We start from the raw sequence: 13,393 nt of genomic DNA, 5'->3' as shown, positions 1-13,393 counted from the left end.
TATCGAAAGTTATCAAGCACCACGACATTATTTGAGCCCCACAGTAAGATTTAAAATTTGTAGTTGAAATGAATTCGGCTTTGTCATATGGGTGGACGAGGACCTTTTTCGCGTGACCAATGAGAAACTGTCTAAATAATCGAGCAACTCGACAAACATGGTAGTGGTTTCAGAAAATTTTTAGAGTAACACACACCTTCCAACCTTCCAACACCTACACAAAGAAGTAAAGTATTGAGATTGAAATTTTTCTTTCAGTTAGTTAAAGGTTATTTTAAGTTAGACTTATCACATATACTTCACTTGTCCACATGATATACCACAAGGCAGAGGCATGCCTTTACAATAACCTCATTTTCCACCCGTAATAGCACATTCAAGTATTCGTTCTTCCTTAGGACAATTACCGAATCGAATAACCTTAGTAACGAAGTTGTTTCCCAGTCATCCTTGAACCTTTTTGCTGCACAGCTCTAGCAGTGAGTGTCTAAATTCTATGACATGTGCTCCTGTTGTTTATTTCAATCACTGTAACCATTCTCCACTTGTAATAATCTTGAATGTAGCGCTCATTTCTCTATATGTTCTTATGCCGGTTTATTACAATCCACTGTTCTTTTTTTTTTGTGTTCTGAAAGTGTGTAAATACTTTACCTGTTTATTTGTTTGCCGATTTGTAAATTTATCAAAAGTATATCCACCCTGCCAAAACCCTATGTTAGGGTTGCAGTATTCATAAATAAAATAAATAAATAAAAATAAATTGAGTTTTGGATTCACCAAACTTCCTGCGTAATAGATGCGTCTTCATTTAACTTTATTTTGCAGTGTACTGTTGCATATGATCATTTTTCTGAAGGCCACGTTCGTCTAATTAAACAACCCTCTTGAATATTTATAGAATAGGAGGAGAACAAAGTGTGAGCACAAGAGGAGAGCATGCGCAGGGTGTGACAACATGAACATTTGCCTGACATGAATGTGTTTTCATTTGTTTGAGTCATTAAATGCTTTGTTCTGTTTTCTTGTAACAGTGAAGACACCTTTATTCAACAAACCCGTTGTGACGCTTTGTACACTATTGTGTGCACCATTTATTTTAGTTGTGGTAACTGATGGCTTTATTGCCCATCAGTCACCACAACTAACAAAAATAAATGATGTCCACAATAGCGTACAAAGGGTCGCAAAGGGTTACGAGGAGAGATTATCAGTTCAGACTGTTGAATTGTGCTGCATGCTCCGTCTTGTTCCTAGTTCCCTCACACAGCCTTCGTTCCTGTTTACAGCCGCTCTTCTTGAGTCGAACACTCACCAGATGAACTCGCGGCAGTGAGAGCAGAAGGTGGGTTGTCTCAGGATGGTGGCCATGAACTTGTGGCCGTTGACCTGGTGCACCCGACGCCGCATAGCCCCACGGCGCCGGTTGAGGCCCTGCCGCTGCTTGAACTCGCGCGGCTTCTCCGCCACCACATTCTCTGCTGCGTAGTCGTTATCGTGAAAACGCTATGTTAACCATCCGCCGTCCGCTATCGGGCCCCTCCCAATGATGCAAGAGGGCCACAGTGGTGCGTGGCTGGACACATCAGCACAAACTCTATCGTGGTTGATTCACATGTGCGTTTGTACGCTGTATTACACACTATTTCCAAAAAAGAAAGTAGTAAACTTATTTCACCTGGGCTTTGCTTTCTTTTCTTTTTTTGTTTTGCAGGCAGGAATGGAAGAAAGATGGGTAAAGGCCACCTAGCTGCTTGATATACAATGAGTAGCAGTTTTTCAGCTCCACAAAGAAATAAGCTAGTCAAAACGTTTCCTGGTCATTCTGCAGCTGCATACACAACATCCTGCTTTTGTATCGCAACTTTCCCTCACTGAATGTTTTAGACTGATCCTTAAAAAACACTGAAGAAAAAAATTCTTCTCATATTTGTAAATTACTATTTCACAATTCGAAAATCGCCATGCTTGCCCCGAAAAGATGGTTTATAAGCAAGAAAACACTATAAAGTATGCGGGTGGCAACGCCATGTCGAAACTCACACACCAAAAGTCCTGACGTAATAGATTTTGGTGGCATCTTCTAGGTCCTATGTCATTCTTGCTAGGAGAAAATCAAGTCCATTAACATCTGAAGGAACCACAAACTTAACTAGCCTAAATTACAGAAAATTCTGTTGAGCCAATATCAGCAAATGTGAAAAATACACTTTTAAATCTGTAACGTCATGTGCGGCAATTTCGGCGCAAAATTTAAAAATGAAACTTCGACCTTCATTTCCCTCTGTATATGATGGCAAAATTAACATTAAAGTTCTCAGGGTACAAGTTGTCAATATAAACCGATTCATCATTTCACTTTAGTGTCTTTTTAAAGTGAAAGGTAAAACACATCACAATATAACTAAACATCAAAATATTTTTAAAAAGCCTAGCAAAATCAGCAGTTCATACCAAGAACAATGCAGAAGGAAACCAAAACTTAATATACATAAAAGTTGTGACTACACTCTTGTTAATGGAAACAATTATGATGCCTAATATTCACAACAGTGATTGATTGATTGATTGATTGATATATCTGACCTTTCCTTGGCATTTAAACTGATGCCAAACTAAACTGGGCCTAGCTTAGTATCGATTCACAAAAAACTACATCTAGGCTATCAGAGTAGCTGTAAAAAAATGCTTTAGGTAAATTTTGACCATAAAAATTTCACCAGGGTCTTTTTTTTTTTTTCATTGAACTTCTATATATATGCAGGTTTTCACCTTCTAGAATTAGACTTTAAACACTCTGTTAACCAGAAGTATCTCTAAAAAATGGCAGAATGATGTATGTTTCATGAAAACACCACCAAATGCCTAATTGTTTCTTGCTGTTTTCACCTGTTGGAAGCCATACGCTATGCTGCAAGCAATCAGTAGCTTGCAGTCGCCAGCAGTGATGGGTTTGACGTTCCTAGAGTTTAAGCACATCAGAATCTCCGCAACAGGACTGTTAGGTGTGACAGCAGAAAAATTTACACTCTAACACAATTTCACAAATCCTCCATTCCATATCCTGCTTTCCATTCCCGAGTGAAAATGCATTGCCACGGAACAAAATGTCATCACCTGTACATTAGTTAACAGGTGGAATCCATTATGAAGAGCCTGCTGCCAATATTATAATCACCGTTATTGTGAACCACCTGCAGGTGTTCCTTTATAGACGTGTGTTTCATTTGACTACCGAAACATGTCAGTGGGCAGTCAATTCTATATGCCATTCACATTTCTCATGTCGTTCTAATAAGGCTACAACAATTTCATCAAAAATTTCATTTAACCGCCATAGGAATAGCTCACAAGTACAACCACTGAGCAGCACAAAGACGATTTCATTGGATTTCAGTCTACAGGCATTCTCACATGCATCAGTTTGCTCCTCAAACTTACTACGCGCCAGTTTATTGACATATTTATTAATGGGTTGAAAATGTCGGCAAAAATCATTGTCCTTTACTGGCTTCTAGAGTGTCCAATTGTTGTACAAATTTCTTACAACAATGCATTTAGCTCTTGCCCTTAAATAAAGCAGTACAATAGACACCAAAGAAAACTACACAAAAGCTTTCTTTTTTGACTTACCTGAGATAAGTTCAATGACCACATGGATCTTGCCTCCGGGTTCGAGGTCAATCTGTCAAATGTGAAATTTCTTTTTTAATCATCACTCTGTCATGGACCCAATACAGGCATTTGGCAACATAACTAAATGTTTTCACTAGAAAATGATACTAGCACAAACTGCACAAAAAGAGGAAAATGTCACTAGGTTTTCTTCAAACTTGATCACATTATCAGTTAAACAAAATGCCTCTGTGAGTTCCCTTTTCTTTTTTTTTCTGAAAATTGGCAATTCGGATGATGGTTTTCCAGATGTGTAGAATGCCTTCCAAGAGCGCCCCCTTCCTCTTTTTTTTTTAATGCTGCAGCTCATATAGCATGACTGCACAAGCTCTACCTACACAAGCTCCTGCTGCTGTTGCTAAGCAACATCATAAGTTCACAACTTAAGAGCAGCACTTAACAAAAGAATCACAGCAGAAGGAAAATAAACACTCAGAAAAAATTTAAATTTTCCCCTTCTAACATTTGCATTTCAATGTGCACTGTCATCAGCATAATTATACAAAAGTAAATGCAGTTTTAAATAAATATAGCATAGTGCTGACAGACAAAGCTAATTTCCACAAATGTTGTATAAATGTATTTTTAATGTGCATAAACGAAGAATCATTTTCTGTGAGGTGACAATCAGATATCAGATGTAGTAATGAAAACAATTAGCACTAAGGATTCAGCATGTAGGTTTGTAATTTTTAATCTGGCACAGTGCACTATGGAATAGATGGCACTTAACTGTTCCTTCCTCGTGTTGCGGAAAAATTCACCCGGCCATGTTAATAAACCTTGAATTATTGCTAACTGCACTCGAGGCTTCTATTCAAGCAGTTTGAGAAAAATGAGCTCCAACGTGTTGTTTTTTTTTTAGTCTGTACTCACTAGTGTCTCTGACACCGAAGTAAAGTTACTTTTATATTTACTTAATGATTGAAGTGATCAGGACAGGTCTAACAAAGGATCACCAACTGAACTTTGGCCCTTTTAATTCCCTTGGAGCCACAAAATTTCATAAAACATATAGAGTTCCAAGTTATAAATATAAGACTATAGCATTGAGTTCCAGCCTATATTTATAAATAACCGATCTTGCCTAGCTACTTTTACTTTCTGTCACTTTTAAAATTAATCGCAATCAATACATCGCTGTTCAAAACTGTCGGCCTTCTCCCATAAAAAAAAGACTGCAAATTACACTGCAAAAAGCCTGTCATTGACCAATTGTGTTGTGGTCTTTTAAGGCTTCTACCATGGGACATTCCCACAGCAATATAAGCATAACAATGAAAAGATTCCATTACAAATCCATTGGCTGCATCATTGTGCATTGATAATTTGCTCATATCCTCTTCTAGATATTTCAATTATTGTTCACGCATAATGACTTATATGTAAAGGTCTCTGCAGTTTACATATTTGTCATCATTATCATAAATTCATGCCTACAATTCCACAGTTGACCCCGATTGTCCAGCTACGTGTTTCTATCTGTCGGCTCCCATCCTGATTTTTGGAATCCCTATAATAAACGAATTCCACCTGAATCATGAATTTTCCGCATGAGAGAACAGGGACCACTGCCTTTAGGGTTCCAACAAATTCACCGTGCCTCATATTGAAGGAAACCTTTTGACAGAAAACCTCTCTGATGAAGTCTCCAAGAAAAAACCCTGCTTCCAAACACATCCCTCATTTGATGGGTCAGTGCAAAAAGTCTCTTATTAATCAGCAGGATAAAAATATGGAAGTGACTTAAAACTTTAGAAGCATTCACCAAACAGCATATTTAATAATTTAGTGGTAAGTGGTGTGTGAAATTGCGATACTGATACATTCAGGTCCAAATGTTGATGTCGTGTTAACGGTGCAGAGCATGAAATTGAACTGCCTTGAGCACTTACTTCATCATCATCATCCTGACTACGCCCACTGTTTTAAAGGATCAGTTCATCTTTGTCCCTCGAATAGAACAAAGCCAAAAAAAAAGTATGCCAAGAACATAGTTTCTCAAGAAAAAAAAAAGAAAAAGGTGGGTAGTGGGAAGTGCAAAAGTGAATATGTGAGATTTAACTTGCGTTACAGAGCAAAGAAATAAACCTGCTAGGTGCATATATTGATGGGTTGTATATTGATTGAATCTTCAATTATTTAATAGGTGGATCTTTAACATGGCTTGCATTTTGAGCAAGCCAGCGTTATTATAAGCAGCATGCACAATTTCTCCAATATAACCCACCATCGCAAGCTGCTAGGCATACCACGTGCATGGGTTTTCACTTTCTGCTCTGTCCGGCATGCCATCCAGCTTTTCCTCTTAGTGCAGATGATTACTATTATTAGTGCTCTTGTGTCATCTCTCCTTTCTGTATCGGTTGCTACTTTCACACTAAGTAAATATGCAATCTTGAATTATCATATAACAGACTCTCCATACTTATGTTGCATGCAGCACTAGGGAGTTTTCGAATAGGGGCCACAAAGCCCTTTGCGTATGCACACTTTGGGTCAAGCAGGAGCGAAGACTTTTCTAATAGGGTCTGCGGTGTTTTGGATACTCTCCCAATTCTCAATCCTGTCACTTCAGTGGGTGGCGTCACGTTTGTCTGACGCAACTTTTGGGGCAGGCTTTGGGGCTCCCGCTGAATTCGAGTGTGCCTCCAACCCAAAACCGAAACGCAGTTTGGGTTTTTGCGCACGCGCAGTGGTCGTGACGCTATTTCTTTGGGGCCCCGAACATTTAGGGCCCCTATTCGAAAACTCCCTATTATGACTGCATGCATGCTTAGCTGTGCCAGAACTACAGCCTTCCAAAAGCGTTTTGTATGCCTATCATGGGTGATCGAACGATGTATATCATGTCCACCGATGCTCGTGCACTGCAGTACTAGTAACAAATGATGAGTTTGAATGAACATCTTCATGTGTAAACCGTGTAATGTAGAGCACATGGCGTGTAAAAGTGAAACCACGAGTGGGGAAGGGGGGGGGGGGGTACGCGATCTATCGCCAACGCCTTCCTTCGCACAAGCGGGCCGCGCATTTGCGGGAGGTACGTCTCAAATTACTCCTCGAGGCCGCGATATCGGTCGCACGCCATCGCCCGGAGACAATGACACGGCGCGAAATCTTTAGCGCTCCGTCGCGCGCAGCCGCCAAATTGACCGCAATCAACCACGCTCGGCTGAGCCTAGCTCGACAGCGTGCGCCTAATTGCGGCCCCCGCGTTCTCAAACGTGCCTTAGCGGGGAGCATATAAACAAGTGAAGCCGGGCGGGCGAGGGGGGGGGCTGGCGGCGATTTCACAAGAACCCACCGCGGGAGACCTTGAGACGCTCGACGTCGCAAAGGTAAACAATAATCTCGCGATTTTGGGTCCCTGCGGCGGCCGGCCGATCGCACGGCCGATAATCGCGCAGTGCACACACACAACACATCGCGCGATCGGCTGCAGCTTGACGGATATCGCAGTAGCGGGGAGTGAATGGGCGTTCCGAACGTTTCCCGATTTATCCGCCGGGATCGGAGCGGCCGCGCGGCCACCGTCGTGGGGGTGGGAGGGGAGGGATTGAAAAAAAAAAAAAAGGAATGGCGCTCACCCAAATGTCGTTCTCGTTGCTGCCTTGCTCCTTGGCCGAGTTGACCAGCTCGTCGAAGGAGACGCTGCAGTTGGCGACAAAGTCGTCCGAAGGCAGCGCCGCGTGGAACACGGTGAACCCCAGGTTCTGGGCGCCGTGCACCTCGGCCGTGAAGTACTCGTTCCAGACGGGCTTGAAGGTCCGCTGCTTGGTGCTGGATCGGCTGATGAGGATATCATCGACATTGATGGACACGTACGGGTCTATCAGCATCAGTTGAGGCTTCGAGCCGACCACATTCGCGTGCCGTGTAGTCAAGTCTGTCGGCTTGAGTTCCACGGCTTCGCATATCTTCAGCTTGACGGTGCCCGTGAAGCTCGGCATGTCTGCGGGGTACTCCTCGCTCTCTCTCCGGAGCTCTCCTCGGTCGGGGTTTCTCTGCGCCGGTGGGGTTCTTGCCGCAGGGGCTCAGTGGCCCTCGTAGCGCCGTGATCCGCGCATACCGACGGCCGCCTCGGACGTCTCCGCGGCCTCAACCGAGATCGGCAAAGACCGCCTCCGAATTACTTCGTTTTCCCGGCCCCCACGAAACGGCCGATTTCGCGAGGACTAATTATGCGGGTCAAGCCAGCGATCCCACAATGCGCGGAAAACGGCCGCGGCGCACGCGCAATGTGTCCGCGAAGCCGCAGTCGGCGGGCGCGCTCCTTTACTTTGACAGTGAGCCGCCGCGCACTTCGTCCGAGGAAAGCGAGCGGCGCCGTCGCTCTCGCAACCTTCTGAAGTGACAGCCGCGAAACGCTCACATCAACAACACTCTTTTATGCTACCTATTTTAGAATATATAAATGTTGGGGCGTCATCTAGGAGCTAATTATTAAACTATATTTTTGAGTTTTTCAATTCATACACATTTGTTTAATTACCTTTTTAACTCATAGATGTCGCAACAATCGGTAAGTTACAAAACGTAACATTTTTAGGTTACAATTTTGGGATGTAAATTTGTGCAGTGAGTGCAACTATTGTAGTCAAAAAGTTATAAAGACCCGTTACGTCGATGACGTCGGTCCCGACGTTTTTGTGATGTGCGGCGCCCAGAGGTGGGCGAAGAATGGAACGCGTCGGCCGCTGTTCGAGGGTGAGAGAGGAAGCGCCGATCTCGCCGTTAGGCCTCGTTTCGCTTGAGCCGTCTGCTGCTCGTCAACTCTTTAGGCACGGCCAGCTCATTACAAGCCGGGTCGCAGCCTTTTTTATCAAACACGACAAAGGCGAGCGGCAGTGGCGTCGTTGTCAGCGGTTCCCGCGCATTCGCCAGACCGAACGAAGCGAGCGCCCGTGCAATACCTGTTGGGGCTTTTCGACGGCCGATCGACACGGGTGATCAACAAGCGTAACACATAAGCGCTCGCCAAAGCGAGTTGCCCTGCGTGACGCCGGAACTATGCGGAGAAGTGGCACGACGGGAGCTCATGCTATTTTCGTGCGCGCTCTACCCGCGCAGAGGTGGTCGTGTAATTAAGAGGGCAACAAGGCGACGCTTGAAGAGTAACATTTGCCCAAATTTACTTAGATATAAGACTGTGATACAAGTATTTTTTAAGACGTATATACGCTTAATTGTACCGTGCGTCGCGCGCCTTCAATTTCACACAATTAACCGTTTCTCTAAGTGAACAACGTACACGGACGCGTTTGAAAGGCGTGCAATGATAAAGGGGGAAAGAGATTTAAAGCTCTTTTCTTACGCATAAACACAAATAAATCCTGTGACCAGAAGGTCGCGGGATTGAATCCCGGCCACAGCTGTCTCATTTTATGGTGGAAGCGAAAAATGTTTGATGTCCGCGTGTTCTCAGATTTAGGTGGCCGGTATATTATCGGAGCCCACCACCACGGCCTCTCTCGTAATCACCGTGGTTTTAGGACGTTAAACTTCAACAACTATTGTTATTATTACAAATAAATTCTGCGCTACGAAGGGTAAAAAAAAAAATGACGCGTGGTGCACGCACTCTACATGTCTCGCCAATTTGCCTAACTAAACGTGAACCGTCGTCTCGGTCACATTCTTAATATCTTAAATCATTACAAGACAGGTGAAACAGAATGGTAGCCAAGGTAAACGAGTCGACCTGATTGGCGACTATCAAAAAATGCGACTGTTAAGATAATTAGGTTCACGTACACTCGGGGAATACATACATTTCTCGAGTAAAAGTGTCCGTGAGAACGCTAGCGACCGTGCTGAGGATGTTTGCACCACCGAGTCATAGGCGAGGAAGTGCGAATGAAAGATGACGCACGGCGCGCCGCACGCGTTATCAAGAAAGCGGTGACCTCATCGCGACGGAAGTAGCGCTCGATTGCCGCAGGTACGGACAATGCGCGAGCTCCCAGGTAAAGTACGTGCAGCAGGAAGAAAAGAAATCATCTATACTTAGCGTCACATGAACAGCGTTTTTTTTTTTTTTAATCAAGGTCGATAAACATTATACAAACAGGCACAAGAAAGATTGCCTGATTCAGAGCGAATATTCTACGATCGAATCACCGTCACGACTCGCTCACTGAAAACGAGTCCCAAAACCACCACGCGATTATGAGAGACGCCGTGGTGGAGGACTCCGGAAATTTTGACCACCTGGGGTTCTTTAACGTGCACCCAAATCTGAGCACACGGGCCTACAACGTTTCCACCTCCATCGGAAATGCAGCCGCCGCAGCCGGACTTACTGAAAACGAATGCATTGGCGCATTCTTTTTTGATAGATAGCGTGTGCTAAGTATATATATTTTTGATTGATTTGTGTAGTTTAACGTCTCAAAACCACCACATGATTATGAGAGACGCCGTAGTGGAGGGCTCCGGAAATCCGAGCACACGGGCCTACAGCATGTTTGCCTCCATCTAAAATGCAGCCGCCGCAGCCGGGATTCGATCCCGCGACCTGCGTGTTAGCAGCCGAGTACCTTAGCCACTAGACCACCGCGGCGGGGCAGCATGTATATTTTTAAATTCCGCGCACTTTAAACAAAAGCGCGAAAAAAAATTAAGCATGACAATTACACATAGATAAAATAATTGGACGTTGCTGAACAGGTGTTACCACGTTCTAATGTATAATTTTCATTAGACTATGTTTATAGTTGATTGATTAAGCAACATTTATTAATTACCCAGTTTGGCGTATTGCCAGTTAGCCGAGACGAAATAGAATGTTTTAGAAAAAGTGCTGCGATTCTTGCAATTGGATATTTTTCGCCGAGGTTGTCCACTACGGTGGAACAGCGGTTAGGTGGTCGGATGCTGCACCGAAGGTCGTGTGTTCGATTCCCACGGCGGTCGCAATTAGACGGAGGTGAAATGCACAGTGCACGTGCTTCGCGATGCACTGTAAAAAAAACGCCAGATGGCCTCGAAATTTCAGGAGCCCTCCGCTACGGTGTGCCTCACACTTATTTCGTGGTTATGGCACGTAAAACCCAAGATCTTATTACTAATAAGTTACTAATTAAAGTTAATTAAGTATTATTTGTAAATTACCCTGCTGGGCGAATCGGGAAAAAAAAATATGGCATCGCGCTAGCGTTGTCAAGGCTGAAAGGAGAGCGGAGCTGGGTAGCCTCTTTTGTTTCTTTATTTTTATTTTTTCCTTCCTTCTTGCCGTGTCAGAATGGCCGAGTGGTCTAAGGCGCCAGACTCAATGGAAACCTTGCCTTCCTTCTTTTTCTCTGTTCCTGGTATCTGTTTTCTCTACTTGTTAATTGTTTCCCTTTTTTTTTTCTTTCCTTCCTTTTGTTTTCTCGCTCCTAAATTTCTATCTATTTTTCCTTTTTTTTACCTTCTCCCTCTTTTATCTGCTTCTATCTCTCTCATTGTTTCTATTTACTTCTCTCTCTTTTTTTGGTCTTGCACTCTTTTTTTAATGTAAGGTATCTACTTCTTCTAGTTTCTTTGTTTTGTATTTCTCTCTATGTCTTTACGTGGGTCCATATTCCCTTTATTTCTCTTTATTCTCTCTCTTTCTTGCTCTTCCTTTTTTTTTTCTCTTGCCTATTTCCCGTGCTCTGCTTCACCGAGCAGAGTTTTCGGTAACACTAGCACCTGTTGTGCTAAGCACAGTAAGGCTTGCCCGATTCCTGTGGACACCAATTCTTTTTTTTTTTTAGGTCGCCTCCGCTGTTAAAAATGTGTGCCGAGTAGGACACGCGCAGTGCTCATGTTTAGTTTCGTACTACTACAGGCGCAAGTTAGCCGTAATTTCGTTATTTAACACCGCAGCTTGACTATCTCCGATGCTGGTGTTTCTCTGCAAATGTGCGCGCACAGTATGTATGATGGATGAATGCATGAGCGAAAAAAAAAACATGCACGAACACACGTCTGTGCTGCTTGCTCTTATACATCGAAACGGGGCGCGTATGAAATCGCGCACTTAATTGTATTAGGAGTCTATGAATGACGGAGGTGCAAATGTGGCCGCAACGTCAAGTCCCAAGTTGTATAGAAAACATTCTATTTCCCGGCATTTTTGATTCAGTCGTACCAGCGCGTTTTAATTACAACAGTTCTAAACTACTTATCTAAGCAGCGCGGAAACATTTTTTTTTTTTTAGTTGTGACGCGGTCTTTTCAACTTTCGACGCCGATTGCCCGTTTTCATGGACTTATGGCAACCGCATACGCAGCGGCTTTGTGTGCACGAGCTGCAACTTCCAGGGAGGTTTAAAGTGGGCTGCACTTTAAAACAAGCTTTCCCTTCGAACATGCCCGGGCAAAACTTCCTCCGCGACGGCCAATTCCCCCTAGTTCAGAAACGGCAATTGTGATGTCGCAACGTCGGCGTTCCCGCGCGCGCCGCGGCGTCAATTGTGTCCGTTCCCTGTTTGGTCTCTTTCGGTGAAGACGACCTTGCAGGCATGTTAAAGGGCCTCGTTACGAAAACGCGGGGCTCTGTTGATGGGTGCAGCAGGCGTCGTCGTTGTAAATGGAAACGCGCAGAGATGTAGCCTCCGCGCCGCGCAAATTGTTCGACGCGCGCGCTTGTCTACGTATCACGCCCGAAACTGAAACGTGCATCAGGGTGAGGCGCGCTTGCCTTCCCGAGCTCGCACAAGCGTACCATATGCCACGCATAATGTTGAACCCCTTGGGCATGGCTCCTTAAGCAAATCACACGACAGCAAACGGCTCATGGAAAACTCGCACCTTTGTGAGGCAGTGTGTTCTTTACTTACCAGGAGTGATCAACAGAAGTCGACATTAGCGGATAGTGCGCGAAGAAAAACAAAACTTTATCTCCCACATCTCTCTGCTGTTGTTCTCTCTGTGTTCTTCGTTGTGTGCCGTACATTCCCACGTGATGTGGTAGAGCGTCGTGTGCTTCCACACCACTCGGGCATTTGTCTCTGTATGCTGTTGGGTAGTACGTATGCAATCTGTGGATGTTTATGAATGTGTTAGAATCCATGGCCGAAAGGTTCTTGTGTGGTGCTGGGTACTGTCTCCGCAAATCTCTGTAGTATTGCAGGATCGCTTTGTAACTGGGATCGATGGACGCGTCGGGTACTCCACGGTGTTGCCATCGGCAGCTCGGAAATTAGTGAAACCTCGAGCCACCTCATCTGCACAGAGGTTCTCCGTAACACCCTCGTGCCTCGGGGACCAAGTGATTGCCCGGGTATAGCGTATGCCCAGCTGTCTGCTACTTTGGTCGAGTATACAGTGTGCCTTGGCGCCGATTTTCCCTTTCTGATAATTTCCACATGCCACCTGAGAATTTGTGATAATAGTCAGTGCAGTGTCGCACTCCATGCCTTCCCTCATAGCTAAGGCAATGGCAATCTCTTCTGCTTCTATGATAGTTGCTTGCGAAACCGAAGCACAGGCTGTGATCTTACCACTTCTGTTTACCACAACCGCTACCATATTTTTTTTTTTTTTTTGCATTGGCCCAATATGGCGAAGCATATACGTGAATCTCGAAATATTCGAGAACCTTGTTGTTTTGTCTATGTATGCCGCTCGAGCTTTTCTCCGCCCTTCGTGTGATGTCGGATCCATGTTTTGTGGTATTGGTGATACGCCATACAAATCTCCGACCTGGCATGGTAGTGCCGCGTGTGCGTATACACCTTTCAAGCCC

The 13,393-nt window shown here is 44.3% G+C and overlaps 1 protein-coding gene across 4 annotated transcripts in view; it reads right to left on the bottom strand.

Annotated features, from left to right (window-relative positions):
• Pkc98E (Protein kinase C) overlaps positions 1–7,833 on the bottom strand; it is a 35,830-nt gene extending 27,997 nt beyond the window's left edge. For all 4 annotated transcript variants that reach the window (XM_075867510.1, XM_075867511.1, XM_075867512.1 and 1 more), the window contains exons 1-3: positions 7,266–7,833; positions 3,634–3,685; positions 1,316–1,481 (exon numbers count right to left, since the gene is read on the bottom strand). In XM_075867510.1, coding sequence (XP_075723625.1) covers positions 1,316–1,481; positions 3,634–3,685; positions 7,266–7,628 — 581 coding nt within the window. In that variant the 5' untranslated portion in view covers positions 7,629–7,833. The remainder of the gene's footprint in view (positions 1–1,315; positions 1,482–3,633; positions 3,686–7,265) is intronic.
• Positions 7,834–13,393: the final 5,560 nt, after the last annotated feature.

This window comes from Rhipicephalus microplus, chromosome 6, assembly GCF_043290135.1.
Source record: "Rhipicephalus microplus isolate Deutch F79 chromosome 6, USDA_Rmic, whole genome shotgun sequence".
NCBI classification, from domain to species: Eukaryota; Metazoa; Arthropoda; class Arachnida; order Ixodida; family Ixodidae; genus Rhipicephalus; species Rhipicephalus microplus.
This window is presented reverse-complemented; position numbering and strand designations above follow the sequence as displayed.